The sequence below is a fragment of the Chiloscyllium plagiosum genome, chromosome 15 (genome assembly GCF_004010195.1).
Source record: "Chiloscyllium plagiosum isolate BGI_BamShark_2017 chromosome 15, ASM401019v2, whole genome shotgun sequence".
In the NCBI taxonomy this organism is placed as follows: domain Eukaryota; kingdom Metazoa; phylum Chordata; class Chondrichthyes; order Orectolobiformes; family Hemiscylliidae; genus Chiloscyllium; species Chiloscyllium plagiosum.
Genome location: NC_057724.1, coordinates 5,500,726 through 5,525,844, shown reverse-complemented (window position 1 = coordinate 5,525,844; position 25,119 = coordinate 5,500,726). Strand labels below are relative to the sequence as shown.

Below are 25,119 nucleotides of genomic sequence, written 5' to 3'. Positions count from 1 at the left end.
GAAGGGCTTACGCCCGAAACGTCGATTCTCCTGTTCCCTGGATGCTGCCTGACCTGCTGCGCTTTTCCAGCAACACATTTTCAGCTCTAACTCATTACTGCCAACCAGATATCCGAAATTAATCTAGTCCTGTTTACCAGCATTTGGCCCATATCCCTCTAAACTCTTCCTGTGCATGTACCCATCCAAATGCCTTTTTAAATGTTGTAATTGTACCAGCCTTAACTTCCTCGAGCAGCTCATTCCATACACACACCATAGACTGCGTGACACGTTGCCCCTAAAGTCCCCTTTAAATCTTTTCTCTCTCACTTTAAACCTGTGCCCGCTAGCTTTGTAGTTCCTTACCCGAGGGAAAAGACCTTGACTATTCGCTGTATCCATGCCCCTCATGATTTTATAAACCTCTGTAGATTTATAAACGTAAACTGCTTCGGACGCTCCAGGGAAATTAGCCTCAGCCTCTCCCTCTAGCTCGAACCGTCCAGTCCTGGCAACATCCTTGAAGTTTCACAACATCTTTCCTCTCAAAAAGAGACATGAATTGAATGCAGTATTCCAAAAGTGGCCTATCCAATATCCTGTACAACTGCAACCTGACCCCCCCCCAACTCCTATACGCAATGCCCTGACCAATAAGAGCAAGTGAACTAAATGCCTACTTCATCATCGTGTCTCCCTGCAACTCCACTTTCAAGGAATTTTGTTCCTGCACTCCAAGGTGTCTTTGTTCCCCAGGACCTGGGGCGATGTCATGACAAATATGTCACAGCATTGATTCATTTTGTAATTCATGTCTTTGACAGCACCTTTTCAATCACCTGCTTGTTACCATTGAGAAGGGCAAGGGCAGCAAACCCAAGGGAACACCACCAATGGCAAGTTCCCCTGCAAGTTACCTACAATCCTGACTTGGAAATATATAGCCATGTGGATTACAGTATTTCAAGAAGGCAACTCACCACCGCCTTCTCAGGGGCATTTGCGGATGGTGAGGAACTCCTGGACCAGCCTGTGATGCTCAGATCCCATGAAAGAACTTTTTTTTTTAATTCTAAGCTTATTTTGTGGAGGCATGAGGGGAAGGTATGTGTATTTGACTGTGTCTCTCTCATGTACACACATCAATTTACCTACAGCCATTCATCCATGCTTACTGAGGCGAACACCTATTCACTCACCCACACATTCATCCAGACATATGCAACAGATCTAGTCAGCTGTGCATCCATTCACACACACACACATGGACTCATTTGCCCATCCACACCCACCTTCACTATCACCCATTTAACCACTCAATCATCAACACACCCATTCGCCCTTCTACCATCAAACCCATTCACAGTGGCTCAGTGGTTAGCACTGTTGCCTCACAGTGCCAAGGACCCAGGTTCGATTCCTGCCTCGGGCGACTGTGTGGAATTTGCACATTCTCCTTGTGTCTGCAAGGGTTTCATCTGGGTGCTCCAGTTTCCTCCCACATTCCAAAAGTTAGGCAGGTTAGGTGCATTGGCCGTGCTAGATTGCCCATAGTGTTAGGTGCATTAGTCAAGGGTAAATGTAGGGAAATGAGTCTGGGTGAGTCACTCTTGGGAGGGTTGGTGTGAACTTGTTGGGTCGAAGGGCCTGTTTCCACATTGTAGGGAGTCTAATCTTACTTGCCCACCCACCATCAAACCCATTCATCCTTCCACTAATAAGCACTTTCACCTACCTGTCAAATCCATTCACCAACATAGCCATTTGTCCACCCACCATCAAACCCATTTACTCACCTGCCATCAAACCCGTTTGCCCACCCAGCAACAAACCCATTCACCAATCTACACACCCACTCATCTACCCGTTCAACCACACAGCTGTACTGATTCCAACACTCCCAGCACACTCTCCAGCTGAATGGTCAATAAAAACACGTGGATTTAATGCAGCCCCAATCCTAGTCACCCAACTGTCATCCTTCTCCTCTCAGCACACCCCCACGGCTAGACTCCTGACCACTCTAGTGGTCAGCCTTTGTCTTATCCTGCCCCGCCCAGTGTCGCCTTTAAATTTCTCACGAGCATGAGTCCGCACCTGACCATGAGTCCAAGCCTCAGGCTGAATGAAAGCACTTGTGTTGCATTGATCACTGCTCCTCCCATCGCACCATGAGAGGTCATCAAAATTAAATGATCAAGCGAAAATCTCAAACGGTGTCCAGGTACATTTTGGTAAATGATGGTAAACAGTGAGCCCATAGCACTTCTTCTACCTCAGGGCAGTTGAGTGGAAATTTGGAAGTGAGACCACTTTATATTCCGTACGTATATGTCATCACCATGGAATGCACTTACTGGAAGGATGGCAGAGGCGTACGGTATGTAGGAGGACTTTGTTTCTATTCACATAACCACCTAACGTGCAGGACTACAAGGAAAAAACAAACAAATGACACTAAATCATGGCACTTGTTCATATGTCAAGTGCAGATGTAGAGCATTACAGCGCAGTATAGGTCCTTTGACCCTCGAAGTTGCGCCGACCTGTGAAACCAATCTGAAGCCCATCCATCCTACCCAATTCCATTATCAACTATATGTTTATCCAAAGACAATTTAAATGCCCTTAAGTACAGTGTGTTAGCTTTTATTGGTAGAGGGATTGATTTCGAAGCCATGAGGTCATGTTGCAGCTGTAAAAAACTGATGTGGCCGCATTTGGAGTATTGTGTACAGTTCTGGTCATCGCATTATAGGAAGGATGTGGAAGCTTTGGAAAGGGTGCAGAGGAGATTTACCAGGATATGGCCTGGTATGGAGGGAAGGTCTTGAGGAAAGGCTGAGGGGCTTGAGGCGAATCCACTACTGTTGCAGGCAGTGCATTCCATGCCCCTACTGCTCTCTGAGTAAAGAAATTACCTCTGATATCTGTCCTAGATCTATCACCCCTCAATTTAAAGCTGTGTCCCCTCATGCTAGCCATGACCATCCGAGGAAAAAGGCTCCCGCTGTCCACCCTATCTAACCCTCTGATCATCTTGTACGTCTCTATTAAGTCACCTGTCAGCCGCCTTCTCTGTAACAAAAACAGCTCCCCCCCCCCCCAACCCCAGCATTTGTGGTCTAAATTTCTATCTGCCCTAAACCTGGTTTCAGTTCCTGCCTGTTACATGAATCTTTTCGATGGTTTTTTTCTCCCACCACAACAGGTTGAAACTCAACTCAGCACTAAATCCTTTGCTACCATTTACAAAAGACTTCCAGACAACAAAACTGAGGCATTTCTTTGTGCCTATCACACCACTGCCTCTCCCCTCATCCACACACGCTGGCCTGATGCTTCTCCAAAGTGAGCCATCCCTTCAAATCTACATCAAGATCCTTAAATTCCATTCTCCTACCCCAAGCCACAGCCCCCCCTCAAAAGTTGATGGGAGCTGAAATTTGCTTTTTATGTACTTTCACATAGTAGAGTCCTCCATATCTGTCGTCTCCCTGAACCTCGCACTTTGACTGTGGTTTCAAGATTACCGACCAGTGTGAACATAGTTCCACAATCTGATTTTTTTTTTAGTGGTTACTTGAGTTCCCTTTTGACAGACGTTCTTTTCAGATATCACTACCTGCAAACACCCCATGAAGTGAGTGTGGTGCAAAAGAGCTACATTTGCCAGCCTTGGCGTTCTGCAGTTTCAGGTCAACCTTGACGCTGTCATTCTAGGGTAATGAGTAGAAGTTTCATGGGAACACCAGATGCTGAGCAGATTTTGAGACTGGCAGTACTGAGGGAGTCTTGTGTTGTCTAGGTTACCAATGTTCAGGTTTTGAGATTAAACTGACGTTGCCTCTGCCCTCTCAGGATCCTGTGGCATTGCTTGAAAAGGAGCAAGGTGTTTGTTGTATATTGGGCAATCTTTTGTGTAGATAAAAGGGAGTTGTGTTTATTTCTTCATTGCTGTTTGTACAAGCTTCCTACATTGTAACTGTGGCTACATTTCCTGAAGGAAATGAATGGTCGTGCGGTTCTGTGGCATATTCTGAGATTGAAAGATGATATATAAGTGCACATTTGTTGGTTGGGCTAATGAAATGCATGTCTATATCTATATGCAACACTGTAGGTGTCTGTAAAATATATGGGACCTACCTGTTTATCCTTATTCTTCAATTCTGATCTAACCTTTCTCTTCTATGATTCACTTGCTTAGCATCCACCCCCAATCACAAACTGAATGCCTTTTTTCTCACCTCCCATTCATACAACGTTTTCCATTCTGAGGGTTCGTTAAATCCACCAAGGCGTGAATTGTGGTTAAGCTAAAATTTGCCATTCTGATTTAGTCATTTTGATTTTCCACCTTGCTCAGACTGTGGCACTGTAATCAATAATCATGTTTGTTTCCGTCTACTGGCAGAGCTAGACAAAGTTCCCAGGTTTGCAGTTTCCAGCCAGTTTCAGGAGCTCTGTCTTGCCGGGTGATGTAATAACATGGCATTCAAGATTTAGAACAAGAAATGGGGGTGTGGCGAACTGGGCGAGTTAGAAGCCTTTGACTTCTGAGCCCTGTGTTCAAGACCACCTGGAATCTGCTCTTTGCCAGAATCTTGGTTTGGGCTGTGTCCATCCTGGGTCTTACAGGCCTATTGCCCAGAGTCGTTCTCAGATTGGCCGTCATTGGCCGTTATCAGTTCACGTGGGGGTGAGGAATGGAAGGGAATCTGGAAATGAGGTGACAATATGGGGGGGAGCGTTCCTGCCCCTGCACCTTCTGGACCTGAGAAAAGAGCACTTGGTAAATGCAGCACCCAGTTTAGTATTTCTACCCACCATAAAGCTCATCCTAAACCCTGCTGCCCCTGTCCACAACAAACCTTGCTGCTTGATCCAGGGCCCAGAATAGGAATAATGGGTGGAGTGAGGTGGCAGGTGGCAGGGTAGATCAGAGACAGTAACTGGGGTCCTGGGCAGGGGGGAATTGCTATGCTCAGGTGGGGGCCCAGGCTATGACTTCAATCTCTGCCCATGGCTCCATTATCCCTTTACTCACTGACCAATTCTCGGTCAGGCAACGTGTCAATTTTAAAATCCTCCTCCTTGTTTGAAAATTCCTTTGTTGCTTCATTCTTCGAATCTACTCTAGTATCCCTCAAAGATGTCTTAGTCCGGCCTCTTGCACACCCCGTTTGTTAATTACTCATTTGCCTTGCTTTCTTGACCAAAGGTGCAGTCTGCTTGTACCAACTGTCTTTCTCACTTTTATGCAAAGACTGGGGAAAGAGTCCAGACTCTAGCCATTATATGAAGTGGTGAAGTGAATGTCAATATTATCAGGCATTTGGGCTCAATGGTTAGCACTGCTGCCTCACAGTGCCAGGGACTTGGGTTCAATTTCAGCCTTTGGCAACTGTCAGTGTGAAGTTTGCACGTTCTCCCTGTTTCTGCATGGGTTTCTCTGGATATTCCAGTTTCCTCCTCCAGTCCAAAGATGTGCCAGTTAGGTGGATTGCCCATGTTACGTTGACCTATAGTCTCCAGGGATATGCAGGCTAGGTGGATTAGGCTTGGGGAAGTTAGGGCTACAGAAATAGGGCAGGGGGTTGGTTCTGGGTGGGATACTGTTTGGAGGATCACTGGGCCACTGCTCACTGAAACATTTGCAGTCTATCTATTGAAAGATTGGAGGATATACAAGGGTCTGTGTGAAAGACATGCAGCCAGTCTAGGCCTGTGCAATGACCTCCTGGATTTGTAATGATTGGTCAGACATTGGGCTGATCACTGGCATGGTCTGGAGACACTACTGTTCCATACTCAGATCGTGAACATTTTGTACCCTCTTTTTATCAGACACTGAAGGTGCCCTCAGAATTCGGGTCTATCTCCAGTTCGTTGATGCAGCTCTTCAATATGACTATCAACGCCTTGACCCAGCACAGCCTCCCATCTTGACACTGCTCCCATCCCGACAAAGCTCATCCCACCTACCAAGATTTCTCAACCCCTCATCAAATCCCCCAGCAGCGTCCAACCACCCTCATCCTCATCAGTGCCCCAATTCCCCCAGACAAGGCTTACAACCAGGTTATTTACCCTTTGGTCAAGCACTACTATCAGTATGAAATGCTTTGACTACTGCCTTTATATTAGCTCACATAACATAACCCACAAAGACTTGGTTCTTGTTGAGAAAGAAGTTTATGAGCAAACTTGGATAATAGGAGCAGGAAAAGGCCATTCGACCCTTCAAGCCTGCTGTACCATTCAATATGATCATCCAAATCAGCGCCTTGTTTCTAGTTTCTCCCCACATCCTTTGATTCCTTCAGCACTAAGGACTGTATCTAACACCTTCTTGAAAGCATTCAACATCTTAGCCTCGGCCATTTTCTGAGGCAGAGAATTCTGTAGACTCACCATTCTCTGGGTGAAGACATTTCTCCTCATCTCCATCCCAAATAGACTAGCCCATATCCTTTGATTGTAACCCGTGGTTCTGGACTCCCCAGTCATCAGAACAACATTTCTGCATTTACCCTGTCTAGTCCCATTAGGTATCTATGAGATCCCCTCCCATTCTTCTAAACTAACCGAACTGACACTGTTAAGTGAGTGAAGCTGAGGTGGGTACCTTTATACTGGAGGGTCACATGGTGTAATGTTTTATCTGGAAATAATGAGGCAACATAACACATGCTCACTTCACCCCCAAATCACCTGACCACATTCATCCCGCCCTTATCTCTGACAATGTGAGCATGCCCTCAACACCCCGATCAGTATCTCTTGCTAAGTAAACTGTTGAGAGTTTCTCTTTGAAAATTAACTAATTCCGGATTGAGCATCAGGGTGGTGACGCACAGGTTCAGTGGCAAGGTTGGAGTCAGCATAATTTTATTTGTGCATAATGGTAGGTGGGCACAGAAGCAATAGGCAGATCAAATCAGTTCAAAGCTCACAGTGGACTAACCTATCCTTAAGGCCAGCAAGGAGGTCGACTTTCCTCTTAGAACTGTGGTGGAACTTATTTAACCCAGGCTCATATTCTAATGTAGCGCTGTCCGAGACGCTGTCTGTGAAATGAGACGCTAACTGTGAGCTTATTGTGGGAGTGTAGATGATCCTAGAGGAGTATTTGAGGTGGAGGCAATGTTCTCCCGGTGTCCTCCAACTCGATCACTAAAACAGATCATTTCTTGCTATAAAGTGATTGTTTGTGGAATTTTGTTGAGCGCAATTGGTTCCTAAAATGTACGCAATTTAATTCAGAAGTGCTTCATTGTTATAAAGTGATTGTGGATTTCCCAAAGAGTTACTTCTGTTTACAGATTGTTAAAAGATTTAATCCTGCAAAATAACAGCTAAGCTAATATAGTCAGAATTGAACACAATCAGCCACAGCCTTGGTTTTGGAGAAATATTCTGGATGTTCCTATCATTGCTATCTGTATTCTCTGCAGGACGTGCTGGTGGAGTTGTTGGAGAAATGTGCAGATGGGCTGTGGAACGCTGAGCGCTACGAGTTAATGGCAGTGATTTACAAGTTCATTATTCCTATCTACGAAAAACGCAGGGACTTTGAGGTATGTTCCTGCAATTCCATTCAACTGTGGGATCTTTCTCAAGCTCAGAATATGCCACACTAATGATTGTATAGTACCTCTTTAATGCATTAGGACTTCCCGAGGTGTTTCACAGGACAACATATGGCACCAACCCATAAGCTCAGCCTACAGGAGGAGAGCAGGGGGCGAGGTTTAGCATGGCAATTTTAGAGCTTATGTCCCAAACAACAGGTCATTGTCAACAATGATGGATTAGTTAAAATTGTGAATACTAAAGTAGCTGCAATTAGAAGGCAAATATCTCACCCAGGAGAGCTGAACCCAGCAGAGTTTCCAGCTGCCATTCCAAACCACCAGAGGATTACATTTAGAACCATGTGACAAAAAAATGCCCCATTTCTCGAGTGGCAGGCTTTGACCTACCAGAGTGTGCATGGTCCTTGAATCGATTCATGACCAACCAGGGCCCTTGCAGAGCCAAACTCTGGAGCCAGTGTTGTTGTCTTGATTTTTAGCTCATCGACTGCAGAAGGCTAAATATGGCCTTTAATAATCATTATATTCGAGTGACACAAGTAACCTGCCTCGATTAATAAACTTCCAAAGATTAAAAGATCCACGTCTGTTCACTGGGACAAGGTCCTGTTCTGAAGATCGATGTGAGACCATTTAATTTTCACTCTCTTATGCCTCAGACCGCCTTCTTTCCATCTCCAAAACCCCAAATCAATCCTTTAAGCCTTCATTTACATCTCTCACCCAACAAAACATACCACACCACTGTCCACTATAACCGGATCTTGAGATGTATAATCATATTTGGCAGTCTTTTAGATGGGTATAAGTCATCAGAATTGACAAACATTACCTAATATCCTTTATTTTAAATGTCCTCTGAAAACCTCATAAAACTGAGAAGCTCACATTCCTGTTAACAACTGAGTAGAATCCATTTGTGATTTGGAAGGCACTTGTAATGACATTTCACTGAGCTCCTGTCTTAGCTAACTCTCTTGAACACAGTCCACCAGAGCCTTTGAATACAGCCAGGAGCTTTGCTATCTCTTAAAGCTTTGAAGGAGCCAATCAGATGGCTTGGATGGGCATCAAGGGATAAATTAAAGTCTACACAAACAGACCTGGAATTTACTACTTAACTGCTGTAGGGTAGTACTTTATCCTATGAATAAAATACTGCAATGCATTTTGGTCTCCTTATCTAAGGAAGGATGTTCTGGCTATGGAGGGAATGCAATGAAGATTTACCAAACTGATTCCAGGGATAGCAGGGCTGACATATGATGAGAAACTGGATCAGTTTGGACTATTCACTGAAGTTCAGAAGAATGACAGGGGATCATATCAATCTGTAATATTCTGACAGGACTAGACAGAGTGAATGCAGGAAGGAATTTCACAATGACTGGGGAAATCCAGAACAAAAAGGAGTCACAGTTTAAGGATATGGGATAGCCCATTTAGGACCACGGTGAGAATTTTCTTAACCCAGAGAGTGGTGAGTCGGTGGAATTTTCTGTCACAGAACACAGTTGTGGCCAAAATATTGAACATTTTTAAGGAGGAGTTAGCTGTAGTTCTTAGGGCTAAAGGGATCAAAGAGGTGAAAGTGGGAACAGGGAACTGAGTTGGATGATCAGCCATAATCACATTGAATAGTGGAACAAAATGACCTGCTTCTGCCCCAATTTCCTATGTTTCTATGAAGAATATTCCTCTTTCAAAATGCTGACGTTCCTTTAACAATTATCAGAAGTAACAACTTGGCAACCATGTTATTTACTGATCATGTAATTTCTCAACCAAAAACTTTATTATTAATCACAATATTTAGAATAGGTGTAACATCTGCTGCAGTATTTTATTATGATGTGAAGTGTGCAAACATTTTGGACGTCACAGTAGAAAGAAAGGACAAGGGAGAACTACAAACCTGTGTATACAGAAAACCGACAAACACTGACCAAATACTTAACTACACCAGCAACCATCCCAATACACACAAACAAAGCTGTATCAGAACACTATTCCAATGAGCCACCACACACTGCAGCACAGACGAACTTCAGAAAACAGAGGAGAACCACCTATACAACGTATTCAAGAAGAACGGATACTCAAAAAATACAGTCCGCAGATTCCTCAAGAACAAACCACGACAAGCAGACCAAACACAGCCAGAAACCATAACCACCTTACCATACATCAAAGAAGTTTCAGAAATGACAGCCAGACTACTAAGACCCCTCGGAATCCTAGTAGCACACAAACCCACCAAAACTCTCAAACAAAAACAAATAAACTGAAAAGACCCAGTACAACCCATGGACAAAACCAACGTCATCTACAAAATTCCATGCAAGGACTGCTACGATCACTACGTAGGACAAACAGGAAGAAAGTTAGCCACCAGGATACATGAACACCAGCTAGCCACAAAAGGACACGACCCTCTCTCCCTCATAGCCCTACACATGGATGAAAGAAACCACCATTTCGACTGGGACAACACATCTATCCTGGGACAGGCTAAGGAAAGACATGCCAGAGAATTCCTAGAGGCCTGGCACTCCAACCAGAACGCCATAAACAAACACATAGATCTTGATGCCATCTATCAACCCCTCAGAAAACAAACAGGAAATGACATCACCACAAACCCCAGGAACCCCATCCAGGAGAAAGATATAAATAGAAAGCAGGAGACAACAGCTTCGCTTCACTTGGAGGTCGCCACTGATGATGTTAGCCAGGGAATGAAACGTCTGGATATCAAACCTACAGCTCAGCGAGTAAACCTACACCCTAAACATTTTGCACTTGTCTTTATTTCCTCTGCAGTGGTGACGGCACCTCCGTACTGGTGTAATTCAAATTACCAAACAAAACTCCCTGACTGCATCAAAATTGGAACACATCTGGAATAGCCACTTATGTAAATGTAATGGTGAAATCGGGACATTAGCGTGCAGCCTCCCACTCCATCCCTAATAATAACAAATTTAGACTCTCATAACTTTGTGCTGGTTTGAATTTATAAGACTCCTGCCCAGTGTCTTGTATCAGCTCGAACTTAGTCTTTTTTTCCCCTCTGTATTTTAGAAACTTGCTTTCATATATAACATGCTGAATGAAGCTTATAAGAAAATAATTCATGTCCTTCACACGGGCCGGAGACTGCTGGGAACATTCTTCCGCGTTGCTTTTTACGGTCAGGTGAGTGTCATGTGCGAGACCGATAACTGTCCGTTTAATGCGATTCCACTCAACTGTGGGATCTTTCTTCTGCTCAGGATGTGCCACACCAATGGCTAATGATTGTATAGTACCTCTTTAATGCATTAGGATGTCCCAAGGTGTTTCACAGGACAACATATGGCACCAACCCATAAGCTCAGCCTACAGGAGGAGAGGTTTAGCATGGCAATTTCAGAGCTTATGTCCCAAACAACAGGTCATTGTCAACAATGATGGATTGGTTAAAATTGTGAATACTAAAGCAGCTGCAATTAGAAGGCAAATATCTCAAAGAACAGTGGGGGTAGAGCCAATTGCAGAGATAGGGAGGGGAGACCATAGAGAGACATGGAAGCAATTTAAAAATCAAGGTTTTTTTTAATGGTCAGGAACCAGTATATAGCAGTGAGTATAACAACCACTGAAATATATTTGAAATGTAGCAGATAATTGCACAGAACTTACAGCATAGAGTCCTAGAGATGTACAGCATGGAAACAGACCCTTCGGTCCAACTCTTCCATGCCGACCAGATATCCCAATCCAATCTAGTCTGATTTGCCAGCACTTGGCCCATATCCCTCTAAACCCTTCCTGTTCATATACCCATCCAGATGCCTTTTAAATATTTTAATTGTACCACCTCCTGTGGCAGCTGGATCCAGACACACACCACCCTCTGCGTGCAAACATTGCCCCTTATGTCCCTTTTAAATCTTACCCCTCTCACCTTAAACCTATGCCATCTGGTTTTGCAATCGCCTCTGCTGGGGAAAATACTGGGGAAGTTCCTCACAATTTTATGAACTTCTATAAGGTCATCCCTTGGCCTCCCATGCTCCAGGGACAATAGCCCCAGCCTATTCAGCCTCTCCGTACAGCTCAAACCCTCCAAACCCAGCAACATCCTTGTAAATCCTTTTTGAACCCTTTCAAGTTTAACAACATCCTCCTCATAGCAGATTTGAATATATTAGTGTAGGGAGTAGGTACTCTGAATTTATGAAATTTGCAGAAGATTAAATATTCTCGTGACACCTAGAGAACCACCTTGCTGTTGTTTAAGTAGTTCCTTGGAGTCTTGTGTATCTACTTGAAAGGAGTGACAAATCTGAGTTTCATGAATGATCCTATGGTTGGCGCCTCCAACTGTGCTGCACTCCTTCATTATTTCATTGTTGGGTCAACTTAGTTTCTGTGTCAGCAAATCTCTGGAGCGGAGCTTTATCCTATATCCCTCAAGGCTACAGCTGACATTGCAAGTCAATATCGTGCCTATGTTCGGGGCACTGAAAGCACGTAGAAAATGTGCAGTCTGGGTATTCTCTTCTCCAGTAGCTTCCTGTGTGGGTGCCCTTGTGGATTCATCTTCCTGCAGTATTCAGTTAGCGAGTGAGTGAATGTCAGTGTATGATGTTCACAAGAGTCTACCTACGCCATTACTTATCTCTGCTGGGGATGGAAATGTTAAATGTGTCCACTGTTGTATTTATCTTTTGGGATGTACCAAGTCAATTGCTAATTAAAGGCAGAAATCAAGAAAGGTGCAGAGCCCATTCACATAAGAAGCAGGAGCAGGAGTGGCTCATAAACTCATTTCTGGTATTTCACAACAATTCTCTTGCTTCGTGTTTTAGAACATAGAACATAGAACAATACAGCACAGAACAGGCCCTTCGGCCCACGATGTTGTGCCGAACATTTGTCCTAGCTTAAGCACCCATCCATGTACCTATCCAATTGCCACTTAAAGGTCACCAATGATTCTGACTCTTCCATTCCAGGCAACATCCTGGTAAATCTTCTCTGCACCCTCTCCAAAGCTTCCACATCTTTCCTAAAGTGAGGCGACCAGAACTGCACACACTACTCCAAATGTGGCCTAACCAAAGTCCTATACAGCTGTAACATCACTTCATGACTCTTGAATTCAATCCCGTTAGTTTCTTTCGTATCTAAATGTCCAGAGCAGATAATTCTAAAGTTTTCAACATTCTGAGTGAAAAGATTTTTCCTCATCTCAGGGCTAAAAGGTTGATCCTTTACCTTGAGACATTTCCCCCCATTCCAGATTGTTGAGCCAGGGATAGCATGACTTAGCCTGTACTCCGTTGAGTTCTCAAACAAATTTTTTAATGTTTGAGACATCACCTTTCTTTCTTTCCCAATTTCAGAGAATTTAAGTCTTTTTACTTATTCTTTCCTCAAATGCCAACCGTCTTATCCCAGATTAGTCAACCTTCATTTTACACTGTTCTGAGACAAGTATACATCTCTTTAGGGTGAGAGCTCTTGTGCCATTGTAGTGTCCCTACTTCTGAGCCAGGAGGTCTAGGTTCAAGTCTCACCTACTCCAGAGGTGTATCACAATATCTCTAACAGGTTGAATAGAGAGTATTTATACTTCCTAAGACAAGGAGACCAAATCTGTACGGTGTACGCTGTGTGTGGTCTCACCAATACCCTATATATGTAATTGCAACATGACTCCCTTGGTCTTATGCTAAAACCCTTTGGATTAAAGACCAACCATTCCTAATCACTTGTTACACCTCCATATTAACTTTTTGTGGTTCGTGAGCAACAGCATCAGACTCTTCAAAATCCTAACATTTGCTCACCAATCACAGAATGTTCTGGTTTTCTATTCTTCTTGCTAAGGCAGATATTTTCTCACACTCCTACATTATAAGCCATCTTCTCCCACTTTCTTCTCCACCAGTTTAATGTGTCTCAATCCCTTTGTAGACTTATGGTTTCTTCTTCACCCATTTACTTTACTATCTAGCACAGTCTTGTTAGCCAGTCTGGATATTTTTTATATATTTCACTCATAGACTCATAGAAGTTTACATCATGGAAAGAAGCCCTTGGGCCCAAAATGTCCATGCCACCCAGTTTCCACAATTTAAACTAGTCCCATTTATGTTTGGTCAATACCTTTCCATACCTATCCCAGCCATATACCTGTCCAAATATTTCTTAACTGATAAAATTGTAGTCGCCTCCACCACTACTTCTGACAGTCTGTCCCAGCCAATCGCCACCCCTGGACCCTTTTGTATCTCTCCCCTCTCATCTTAAACCTATACCTTTTAGTTTTAGACTCCCCTATCATGGAGAAAAGCTGTTGGCTATCGACCTTATCTATGCCTCTCATGGTTTTATAAACCTCAGTTTCCTGCACTCCAGAAAAAAAAAGAGTCCCACCTATCCAGTCTCTCCTTTTAATTTCCAGTCCAGGTAGCACTCTAGTAAATCTTCTCTGCAATTTTTCTCGTTTTAATATCTAATCTAATCTAATCTAATATCCTTTCTATACTAGGGTGACCAGAACTGTACTCAGTACTCCAAATGTGGCCTCACCAATGTAAGATGCCATCAACTAAACCAATGGTTTAGATTCTAAATAGTTAAGATCCAAGCATTGACACTTGTAGCACTACCCCTAGTTAGACCCTCCCATCCCGAAAATGACTTATTTATAACCTGGTCTACCCATTCACCAAACCTCAGTGGAAGGCAATATATTTCCTCCAATTGCACAAACCCAAATCTTGTGCCACAATCTTTTAAAACATTTCTTGATTTAAGTTTCAAGAACAGGAGGCCCTAAAAAGTGATCGATTTTAGCATCTGGTTGTTTATAACCTCTTGCAGGTCTGTACACGTTGATATGGAACCTTTACTTAATGTGTCTAAAACCCTTTGTAGACTTTCACACCTGCAGAATCCTGTTAAGTGCCCAAGATAATTGTTAAAAGCTTCAATAGAGAGAGAAGAACTTGTTTGAAGCATTATATGTTGTTGTGATCTCGAATGACCTGCATCAAAGGGGATGTATCAGCTCATTGAATATTAATGTTCAAAAAGGAATTCGATAAATTGTTGAAAGGAATGCATTTTTAGCATTAATGGGAAAGAATGCGTGGGATATTTGCACTGTTCTTTCAAAGAGCTTATATCACCAAAGTGGAATGAATGGATTCATCTGTGCTTTAAAACTAGACATTCATAACTAAAAACAGGTGAGTGTAGAATGTATTTAAATGAAATTTCACCACATGCACCCTCCCCCCTACAATTTTCTAAATAGAGATGTGAAAATGATTTCATAGTAAAGATTCAGGAAATGATTTCCTCTGGTTGGTGAATCAAGAACAAGGGGAGAAAATCTTAAAACTAGAGACTGAGACCACACGATGGAAATCAGGAAGTACTTGAGCCCACAATGGGTAGCTGAAATTCTGAATTTTCTTATGAAAACACACTGTTAATGTTGGGAGTTTTGCTGGAATGCTATTGTGCAATATCTGGTGTTTGCATTAATCTTAACTTGGCTCAGTTACAAACTGATGGGTGAGTCAGAAGGGGAATTCCAACTCAGACTTGCTACAAAATCATAAGCATAAAAAGGCCTTTTCACAAGCTTCACAAACTTTACTACATTTTCCACATTCAGCACAAAATTGTGTACTTAGCAGAAGGCAGTAATTCCTGATGGGACACCGGTCCTCTACCTTAAGTTAACTGGGAGCCTCGTCTCTCAGTTTTCCTTTTCTTTAATTGTTGCTGGAATGTGAGTGTTGCTGGCTAGACCAGCACTTATTATTGCCCAACCCTAAAAGACCAAAGGGCAGTTAAGATTCAACACATTGTTCTGGGTTTGGAGTCACATGATGGCCAGACTGAGTAAGAATGGTAGGTAACCCTCCCTGCAGGAAACTAGTGAACCAGACGGGTTTTTACTGCAATTGACAGTGCTTATCATTAGGTCAGCTTTTTATTCCAGATTTTTATTGAATTCAGATTTCACAATCTGCCACAATGGGACTTGAACCCATGTCCCCAAAACTTGAAAACACTGGGAATGCTGAAAGTCCGAAATTTAAAACACCGAATTCTGGAGACATTCAGCAAGTCTGACAACATTTGTGGAGAGACAAACAATCTGGGTATTCTCCAGCGTTTTCTTTTGTAATCTCCAAAACATTAGGCTGGGGCTCTGATCTATTAATCCAATGACACTACCATGACACTATCACCTCCTGAGACTATCTTCTGCTCTGTACTCATGTAGAAGTGGAAGCTAATGGAGGCAGGTTCAAGACAGAAATTTATATTTCTGAAGACTAAAGATATTCAGGGAAATGGAGATAGTGGGAGTAAGTGGGGCATTGAAGCAGATAATCAGCGATGATCTAGAATGGTGGCCCTTTGGCCCATGCCGACCATAATGTCTGCCTGTGCTAACCCCATTTCACTGCACTTGGCTCATATCTTTCTAAATCTTTCCTATCCATGTATTTATCCAAATGCCTTTTAAATGTTGTCAATGTACCCACCTCAATCGCTTCTGCAGGCAGCTCATTCCATATATATACCACCCTCTGTGTAAATAAGTCACCCTTCAGGTTCCCCTTTATTCTTTCCCCTCTAATCTTAAACTGAAGCTCTCGAGTCCTTGATTCCCCAACCCTGGGAAAAAGACTGATTGCATTCACCCTTTGTATGCCTCTCATGATTATAGACACTTCTACAAGGCTCCCCCTCAGTGTCCTACATTCTAAAGAAAAAAGTCCTAGCTTGTCCAACCTATTCCCATAAGTCAAACCATCGAGTCCAGGCACCATCCTTGTAAATTTCTTTTCCACTCTTTCCAGTTCGATAACATCCTTCTTATAACAAGGTGACCAAAACTGAATACAATAATCGAAGTGCAATGTCACCAGTGTCCTGTACAACTGCAACATAACTTCCCAACTTCTATACTCAATGCCCTGACTGATGAAGGCCAGTGTGCCAAAAGCCTTCTTCATTGCCCTGTCTACCTGTGACTCCACTTTTAGGAAACCATGCACCTGAACTCCAAGATCCCTCTGTTCCAATACCTTCAAGGCACTACCATTCACCATGAAACTCCTGCCTTGATATGACTTTCCAAAATGCAAGACCTCACACTTACCTATATCAATGATTTGGATGAGAATGTACAAGGCAAACAGTAATGGGCCCAGCACCGACGCCTGAGGCACTCCAGTAGTCACAGGCCTCCAGTCTGACAAACCATCTTTCTACTGTTACACTTTGCTTCCTACCACCAAGCCAATTTTGTATCCGATTTACCAGTCACCTTAGATTCCATGCGATCTAACCTTCCACAGTAGCCTATCATGCGGAATCTTATCAAAGGTCTTACTGAAATCCATATAGACTACATCTACCACCCTGCCCTTGTCAACCTTCCTTGTCACTTCATCAAAGAACTCTAACAAATTTGTGAGGCATGATCTCTCACTCACAAAGCCATGCTGACTACTCCTAATCAAACACAATCTTTCCAAATGTATGTACATCTTATCCCTCAGAATCTTCTCAAATAACTGTGGGCGGCATGATGGTACAGTGGTTAGCACTGCTGCCTCACAGCGCCAGAGACTCAGGTTCAATTCCCGCCTCAGGCGATTGACTGTGTGGAGTTTGCACATTCTCCCCGTGTCTGCGTGGGTTTCCTCCGGGTGCTCCGGTTTCCTCCCACAGTCCAAAAGTGTGCAGATTTGGTGAATTGGCCATGCTAAATTGCCTGTAGTGTTAGGTGCAAGGGTAAATGTAGGGGAATGGGTCTGGGTGAGTGCGCTTTGGTGGGTCAGTGTGGACCTGTTGGACCAAAGGGCCTGTTTCCACACTGTAAGTAATCTAATTTAACTGCCACAGATGTTAAGCTTCATGGACTGTAGTTCCCAGGCTTTTCTTCGCCGCCCTCCTTAAATAATGGCATAACATTTGGTAGCCTCCAGTCTTCCTCACCTGTGGCTAATGCTGATGCAGAAATATTATCAAGTGGCCCCATAATTTCTTCTCTAGTCTCTTGCAGTGTTCTTAGATATATCTGGTCAGGACCAGGAGATTTATCAACCTTCATACATCCAACATCACTGCTACTGTGATATGGACTGACCTCAAGATATCACCACTAACTTTCCCAAGTTCCCAAATCTTCATGTCTTTCTGCACAGTAAACACAGAGGAGAAATATTCATTGAGATCCTCACTTGCCTCCTGCGGTTCTACACATATATGTCCACTTTGGTCCTTGAGGGGTCTTATTCTTTCTCTAGTTATTGTTGTTCCTTTAATATACTTAAAATACCTCTTTGGATTCATCCCAATGTTCTTAGTCAAGGCTATCTCATGTCCCCTTTTGGCCCTTCTGATTTCCTTCTTCAGTAAACTCCTGTGTCCCCATATATCTCCAGGGATTCTCTTTATCCCAGCTGCCTGTATCTGGGCTGCCTCCTTTTTTTCTGGTCAAAGTCTCAATATCACGTCATCCAGGGGTTCCCTATTCCTGCCAAACTTGCCTTTCACCCTCACAGGAACATAGAGACCTTGAACTCTAACTATCTCACTTTAAAGGCCTCCCACTTGCCAGAGGTCCCTTTCCCTGCAAACAAACTACTCTATTCAACCCCTGCAAGCTGCTGTCTAATTCCATCAAAATTCACCTTGCCCAGTTTAGAATTTGAACCTGTGGCCCAGTTTTGTCCCTCTCCAAAGTGCTCCCCCACTGTTACATCAGTTACCTGTCCTGCCCTATTTCCCAAGAGTAGTTTGAGTTTTGCCCCTTCCCATGTAGGAACCTCTATATACTGCTTGAGGAATCTTTCCTGCATGCACTTAACAAATTTCACCCCATTTAAGCCCTTAACATTTGGAATTAAAAGCTAGTTGACTGGCGATCATTCTTGGTGGTTGAAAAACTTGTGTCCTTTAGGATTAAAAAGGAAATTAGAATTAGAATCCCTACATTGTGGAAACGGGCCCTTCAGCCCAACAAGTCCACACTGACTCTCCGAAGAGTGACCCACTCAGACCCATTCCCCTACCTTATATTTACCTCTGCCTAATGCACCTAGTCTATATATCCCTTCACACTACGGGCAATTGAGCATGGCCAATTCACCTGGCCTGCACATCTTTGAACTGTGAGAGGAAACCGGAGCACCCGGAGGAAACCCACACAGACACAGGGAGAATGTGCAATCTCCACACAGACAGTCGCCCGAGGCTGGAATCGAACCTGGGTCCCTGGTGCTGTGAGGCAGCAGTGCTAACCACTGAGTCACCGTGCCACTCCATGGAAATCTGCCTCCTTACTATGTGGTCTATATGTGACTCCAGACCCACAGCAATGTTGTTGACTCTTATCTACCCTCTAAAAGGTGCTTATGAGCCAATCTGTTCAAGGGCAATTAGGGATGAAGGGCAACAAATGCAGCAATATCCATATCCCATGTCACATTTTTTTCTAAATGACCACTTAATGAAATTGCATGCTTGTTCCATTTCGCATCTATTTAGTTGGATGTGATTACAGGTGAACAGGATAATAATTTCATTGAGTTTATCCGCATGGTAACCAGTTTACATTGTCTGTATTCATCCTTTTCATCATTTCTCGATATATCCTGATTTGTAACGAATTCTAGCTAACTGCCTTATTGGTAAAGCTTTTGTGGTAATGTTACTCTCATTTACTCATTTACCAAAGGAGATGACAATGACATTTTAAGTGCTGTAATAAAGTAAATGCAACCGAACAGTACCATCACAATGTGATATTGTTTTTCTATCACACTCAGTCATCATTTTTTCCAACTGCATGCTCTCAATCTTAGTGCATTTATTTTTAATAGAGCTTCTTTGAAGAGGAAGATGGAAAAGAATACATTTATAAGGAACCCAAACTGACCAGACTGTCTGAAATATCGGAGAGGCTCCTCAAACTTTACGGTGAAAAGTTTGGAGTCGAGAATGTGAAAATCCTCCAGGATTCGAACAAGGTCAGCTGGACTCCATGGTCTGTGTTTCAGGGGACTGAGGTGCACCTTGTCACCAGCCAGGGTGTACCCAGTTGCCTTTTATCGACATCTCAGAATACATTTCTGCTTCTTGTGTTAGACAGTTTATGTGCTATCCAAACACTTGACTCATACCTGGTCTAATCACGCTTTATAATCTAATCTGTTCTTTTTTTTAACCGATGGTGGTAAAACAGACAAAAACATCTACTTTTCCTTTAGTATGTTATGTTCCAACTTGTTGATTTGGTGGCATGTTTTATTGCTGTCACCTTTTCAACTTCTGTGAATCAGATATTTTGTAAGAATAGCTATACAGTGTGTTAATCCAATTAACCACATCTCCCGCCACCTTCCTTATTTCCGAAACGGAATAGTCACCCACGAAAGCAAGGGGATACGAAGCAGCTTGGCTTAAGATTGATAAAGTGCCTTGGATTACTTCCCATTCTCCCCCCCCAGACTGGCACTCATGGGTAACATAATGCCTGTAAAACTTGTCGATCATCCACATTTTCCAGGAGGAATTCTAGGTCTTCCATCAGAAAGAGTTCACATATGTGTTGTGAGACACTGTCCCATCAAAATGTAGTGGGTCTGACTGGTCTGTGACCATCTCACGGGCTCAGGCAAGAGACAGTGCATAAGAGGGTGGGTGATGCCGTAAGAGGGTCAGGGGGAGAGGTTGGGGGTTCTCTGCAGCCCCTCCTTATTGTCAGCCAGTGTTCTGAAGCAAAACTGAAATCTTTTAATGAGGGCTCACTACTTCTGAACCACAATTTCCTGGCTGTCTCTGCTGAATGTAGTTATCCCCAAACACAGCCAGGAACCTCCTGCTGTTGAACAATGTAATGCTGAAGCACTAGTAAGCTCCATCTACCCCCTCCAGTGGATGCAAAAGATCCTGTGATGTTTCTCAGAAGTCAAGCAGTGGGTTCTGTCCAGGGCCCCTACCAGCATTCACCCTCAATCACAAATGTCAAAAGAACAGAGTGTCAGGGCATTATCCCATTGCTTTTAGTGGAGCTTGCTGTGCTCCAGACAGACCACCACTTTCCCTCCAATACAACAATAACTCCACTTCAGAAGCACTTTGACATGTCTTGAGGTAACAAATTCATGTGCTCTCTCTTCCCAATCAACACTTGACATTTTCTGCTAATTTAACAGTAGTCAGTAAATGTGAGGGGGCTTTGTAGAAATTTGAAGTCTAGACATAAATTCCAAGTGGCTACTGGTGACTGTAACTCTCCTTTTTGTTCCATATCAAGGTGAAAATTTCCACTGATGATTCTGAGTGATAACTAACTTTATTTGTGAGTGGGCAGTACCAATTTCTTTTGCCCACACAGTTCCCCTTACATTCAAGGTGAATACACTAAGATATAAGTCATACCCAGAACAGGGATAAACAGAATGCTTCAGAAGAATTCAGAAGCAGAGAATTTATATTGAGTTTTGTTGAAAACATTAGTTAGACCACATTTGTTATACTATGCTCCTGATCTATAAAAAGGCTACACAGCCACTCAAAAAAATCTTTACAAAATGGGCAGTACAGTGGCTTACAGGCGGCATGTTGACTCTGAGCACCATGATGGCTCAGTGGTTAGCACTGCTGCTTCACAACACCAGGGTCATGCTTTGATTCCATCCTCAAGCGACTATCTGTGTGTAGTTCTTCCCATGGCTGTAAAGGTTTCCTCTGGGTGCTCCAATTTGCTCCCACAGCCCAAAGATAAGCAGGATAGGGTAGATTGGCCATGCTATATTACCCACAGTGTCCAGGGAGAGGATTGGCCATGGCAATATGTGCAGTTATGGGGATAGGATGTGGGGTTGGGGCTGAGTGGGATGCTGTTCACAGGGTCAGTGTAGTCTCGATGGGCTGAATGGCCTGCTTCCACACCGTAGGGGATTCTATGAAGATTTACAAGGGTGATACCAGAACTGAGAGGCTATCATGTCAGGAAAAACTGAAGATATCAAATACACAAAATACTGGAGAAACTCAACAGATTTTGTGATATCTGTGGAGAAAAAAACAGAATTAATGTTTTGAGTCAAGTTTGACTCTTCTCCAGAAGAGGCTAGGAACTGTACATATACCCATAGTTGTATTAGAGCAAGGAATCCCAGAAGGACGGATCATCCCTACGGCAAGCAATTCAGCCAATTCTGTCCACACTGACCCTTACAACAGCATCTCAGCCAGTCACAACCCTCTACCTTTTCCCTGTTAACCCTGCATTCCCCAGGGTTAATCCACCTTGCCTGCACATCCATAGACACCGTGAGCAATTTAGCATGACCAATCCACCTAAATATGCACGTCTTTGGAATGTGGGAGGAAACCAGAGCACCCGGAGGAAACCCACACAGACACGGGGAGAATGTGCAAACTCCACCCAGACAGAGGCACAAATGTTCAGCCTTGTACCTTGCTGGGCTCCCCCATCATTGGTGATGGGGATATTTGTGGAACCTCCTCCTCCTGCTATTGTTTCATTCTCCACTAATATTCACACCTGGATATGGCAGGATGCAGGGCTTAGATCTGAATCAGTTGGCTGTCAAATCAATTAGTCCCTTCTGCTTTATGCTGTTAAAACTGTTTGTCACCATGTAATCCCGCGTCATAGCTTGACCAGGTTGACACCTCATTTTTAGATCTGCCTGGTAGCGTTCCTGGAATGCCCTCATGCACTCTCCATTGAACCAGGATTGATCTCCTGACTTGATGGCAGTGGGAGGATGGGGAAATGCTAAGGCTTGAGGTGACAGCTTATTGTTGAATATAATTCTGCTGATAATGATGCAGTTCATTCTGTGTGCCACTTTTGAGTTGGTTATCAATTTGAAATCCATCCCATTTAGCACATTTGAAGTGCCACCCAACATGATGGTATCCGCATTGTCAGGACAGGATGTGCGTCCATAAGGAAGGGGTCATGGTCACTCCTCCCATGGGAGATGCACTTACAACTAGGATCTTTCTTGTTGGTACTTTTGCCACTGGCTTCTGGCCCAAACGTGACAATATGGCCTTCAGACTCAGCCAGCTAGGGCAATACTGGTACTGCTGAGCTATTTTTGATGATAGACATTGAAGACCCTCAAAAACAGCGCATTCTATGTTCTTCTTCCAAGTGGTGGTCACAGTAAAGGGCCACTGATTCACAGCCAATGGGCAGCAACAAGTGGTAATCAGCAGGAAGTTTTCTTGCCTCAGTTTGATCTGGTGCAGTGGGTCCTCTGGACAAGAGAATGTTGACTTAATGGATATCTGTAACGTTAGCCACATTTGATAGGGTAGAGAGAGGGAAATCCACAACTAGGGGCCTTAAATTAAGATCATCATGAATCGATAAAACAGGGAATTCAGGAAAAATATCTTTTACCAAAGATTGACTGGACTGTGGACCTCACTGTTACGCTGAGAGGCTGATATCAATAGCATTGCTGCATTTAAGGAGAAGCATTCTCCAAACTCTGTGCTCAGCGCTGAGAGAGACAGAGTCAAGTACACCATGGGAATCAAAGTAGACGTGAAAGGGTGAGAAAATGGATTTGTTGTGAAGCTTAGACAAGGTCTTATTGAATAATGAAGTGCATTTTGACAGCTTGATCTCATTTTTACACAATCTGCATAGTTCTCTTAGCAATAAAACCCTGACTAATCTAAAGCTCTATTTACTAGACCTAACAGTTTTAATGGAATACATGTATATCTTAGCAACATAATGTGTTTTATCAGTATGGCGTTTCTGATCTCAGATAACAGTTTAACAAACGCCTTCAGACAATATCTGTAAGTGAGGAGATGAAGTTACAGTCACCGGTACTATCCAAACTGGTGGCACTGTGGAAGGCTTTGGATCCAGGTTGACTTCATCCTAGAGTCTTAAAAGGTGCAAGATGCGTTATTATTAATTTTTTGAAATTCATGAGAGTAGAAAGCAGGAAAAATAACCCAAATATTTGAGAATGGGGGGAGGAATAAAACAGGAAGCTGAGTTCTGACAAGGGTCACTGGACCCGAAGCATTAACTCTGCTTCCTCACCAAAGTTTCTCCAGCAACTTCTGTCTTTGTTTCAGATCTTCAGCGAATTCTTTGTTTTATAAAAGTAAGGAAGCTATATTTCAATTATACTAGGCCTTGGCAAGACTAGATTGACCTGGCGCAGTGAGACCCCTGGACAAGAGAAAGGTGACCTAATGGATGTCTCTAACGTTAGCCTCATTTGATGGGGTGGAGACAGAGAAATCCAAAACTAGGCAATTGTTGCTTACGGTTTGGTCCACTTATTTCAGGAAGAATGTAACTACGTCAGAGACAGTTCAGAGGGCACTTACACGATTGATACCTGGAAGGAGTGGGAGTTGCCTTACGAACAAAGGTTGGATAGACTGAACTTGGATCGATCGGAGTTTACAGGAAAGGATGATTTGATTGAAATTCAGATCCTGAAATGATCTTGACAAGATGGAGATTTTTGTTTTGAGCGCGTTGTGTGACTTTATCGCCTTCTGAGGCAGAGGTCCAGTGGCGGAGTCATTGAACATACGTAAGGCAGAGATTGACACGTTTTTGTTATAAAGAGAAATCAAAAGTTATTGTGGTTGGGGAGAGGGGAAGGTAGATGGAAATATGAAATTTGAAACACAAACTGATCAGTCATGATCTTATTGAATGGCAGAATAGCCTAGTCCTGCTCCTAGTTCATACGTTTACAAGAGGAGAGTTCTGAAACTGTTGAGGTCTACTAGGATATGTCCAGGTTTTGTTTTGTTTCAGTATATCCCTATCTTTATAAACCTCCATTTGGTCTTTAAATTTTCTTTTACTTTTTAGGTAAATACAAAAAGCCTGGACCAGAAATTTGCATATATTCAGGTCACTTTTGTCAGTCCCTACTTTGATGAGAAAGAACTGTCTGAAAGGAAGACTCATTTCGAAAGGAACCACAACATCACACGATTTGTTTTCGAGACTCCATACACGTTATCGGGGAAGAAGCAAGGGGGTGTCGAGGAACAATGCAAAAGGCGAACAATTCTAACAAGTAAGGCCAGGCTTCTGGATGTAAGCGATACACAGAAAACAAACCGAGATAGGAGTAATGACACAATATGTAGATAGGCCAACAAGAGGTGAGGCCATACTGGATTTGGCTCTGGGTAATGAACCAGGCCACGTGTTAGAATTAGAGGTAGGTGAGCACTTTGGGGACAGTGACCACAATTCGGTGACTTTTACTCTAGTGATGGAGAGGGATAAGTGTGCACTACAGGGCAAGAGTTATAGCTGGAGGCAGGGAAATTATGATGCTGTGAGGCATGACTTAGGATGTGTGGCTTGGAAAAGTAAGCTTCAAGACAAGGGCGTAACTGATATGTGGAGCTTGTTCAAGGAGCAACTATTGAGTGTCCTTGATAAGGATGTACCCGTCAG

At 43.3% G+C, this 25,119-nt stretch overlaps 1 protein-coding gene across 5 annotated transcripts in view; it reads left to right on the top strand.

Moving 5' to 3' along the window:
- Nucleotides 1-25,119, top strand: part of dock11 (dedicator of cytokinesis 11) — a 301,498-nt gene that overhangs the window by 258,081 nt on the left and 18,298 nt on the right. For 4 of the 5 annotated variants that reach the window (XM_043704339.1, XM_043704341.1, XM_043704340.1 and 1 more), the window contains exons 46-49: nucleotides 7,443-7,565; nucleotides 10,668-10,781; nucleotides 19,499-19,645; nucleotides 24,520-24,730. In XM_043704339.1, the coding sequence (XP_043560274.1) occupies nucleotides 7,443-7,565; nucleotides 10,668-10,781; nucleotides 19,499-19,645; nucleotides 24,520-24,730 (595 nt within the window). Of the gene's footprint in view, nucleotides 1-7,442; nucleotides 7,566-10,667; nucleotides 10,782-19,498; nucleotides 19,646-24,519; nucleotides 24,731-25,119 lie in introns of those variants that run through there. The other variant, XM_043704343.1, reaches the window with a different exon arrangement.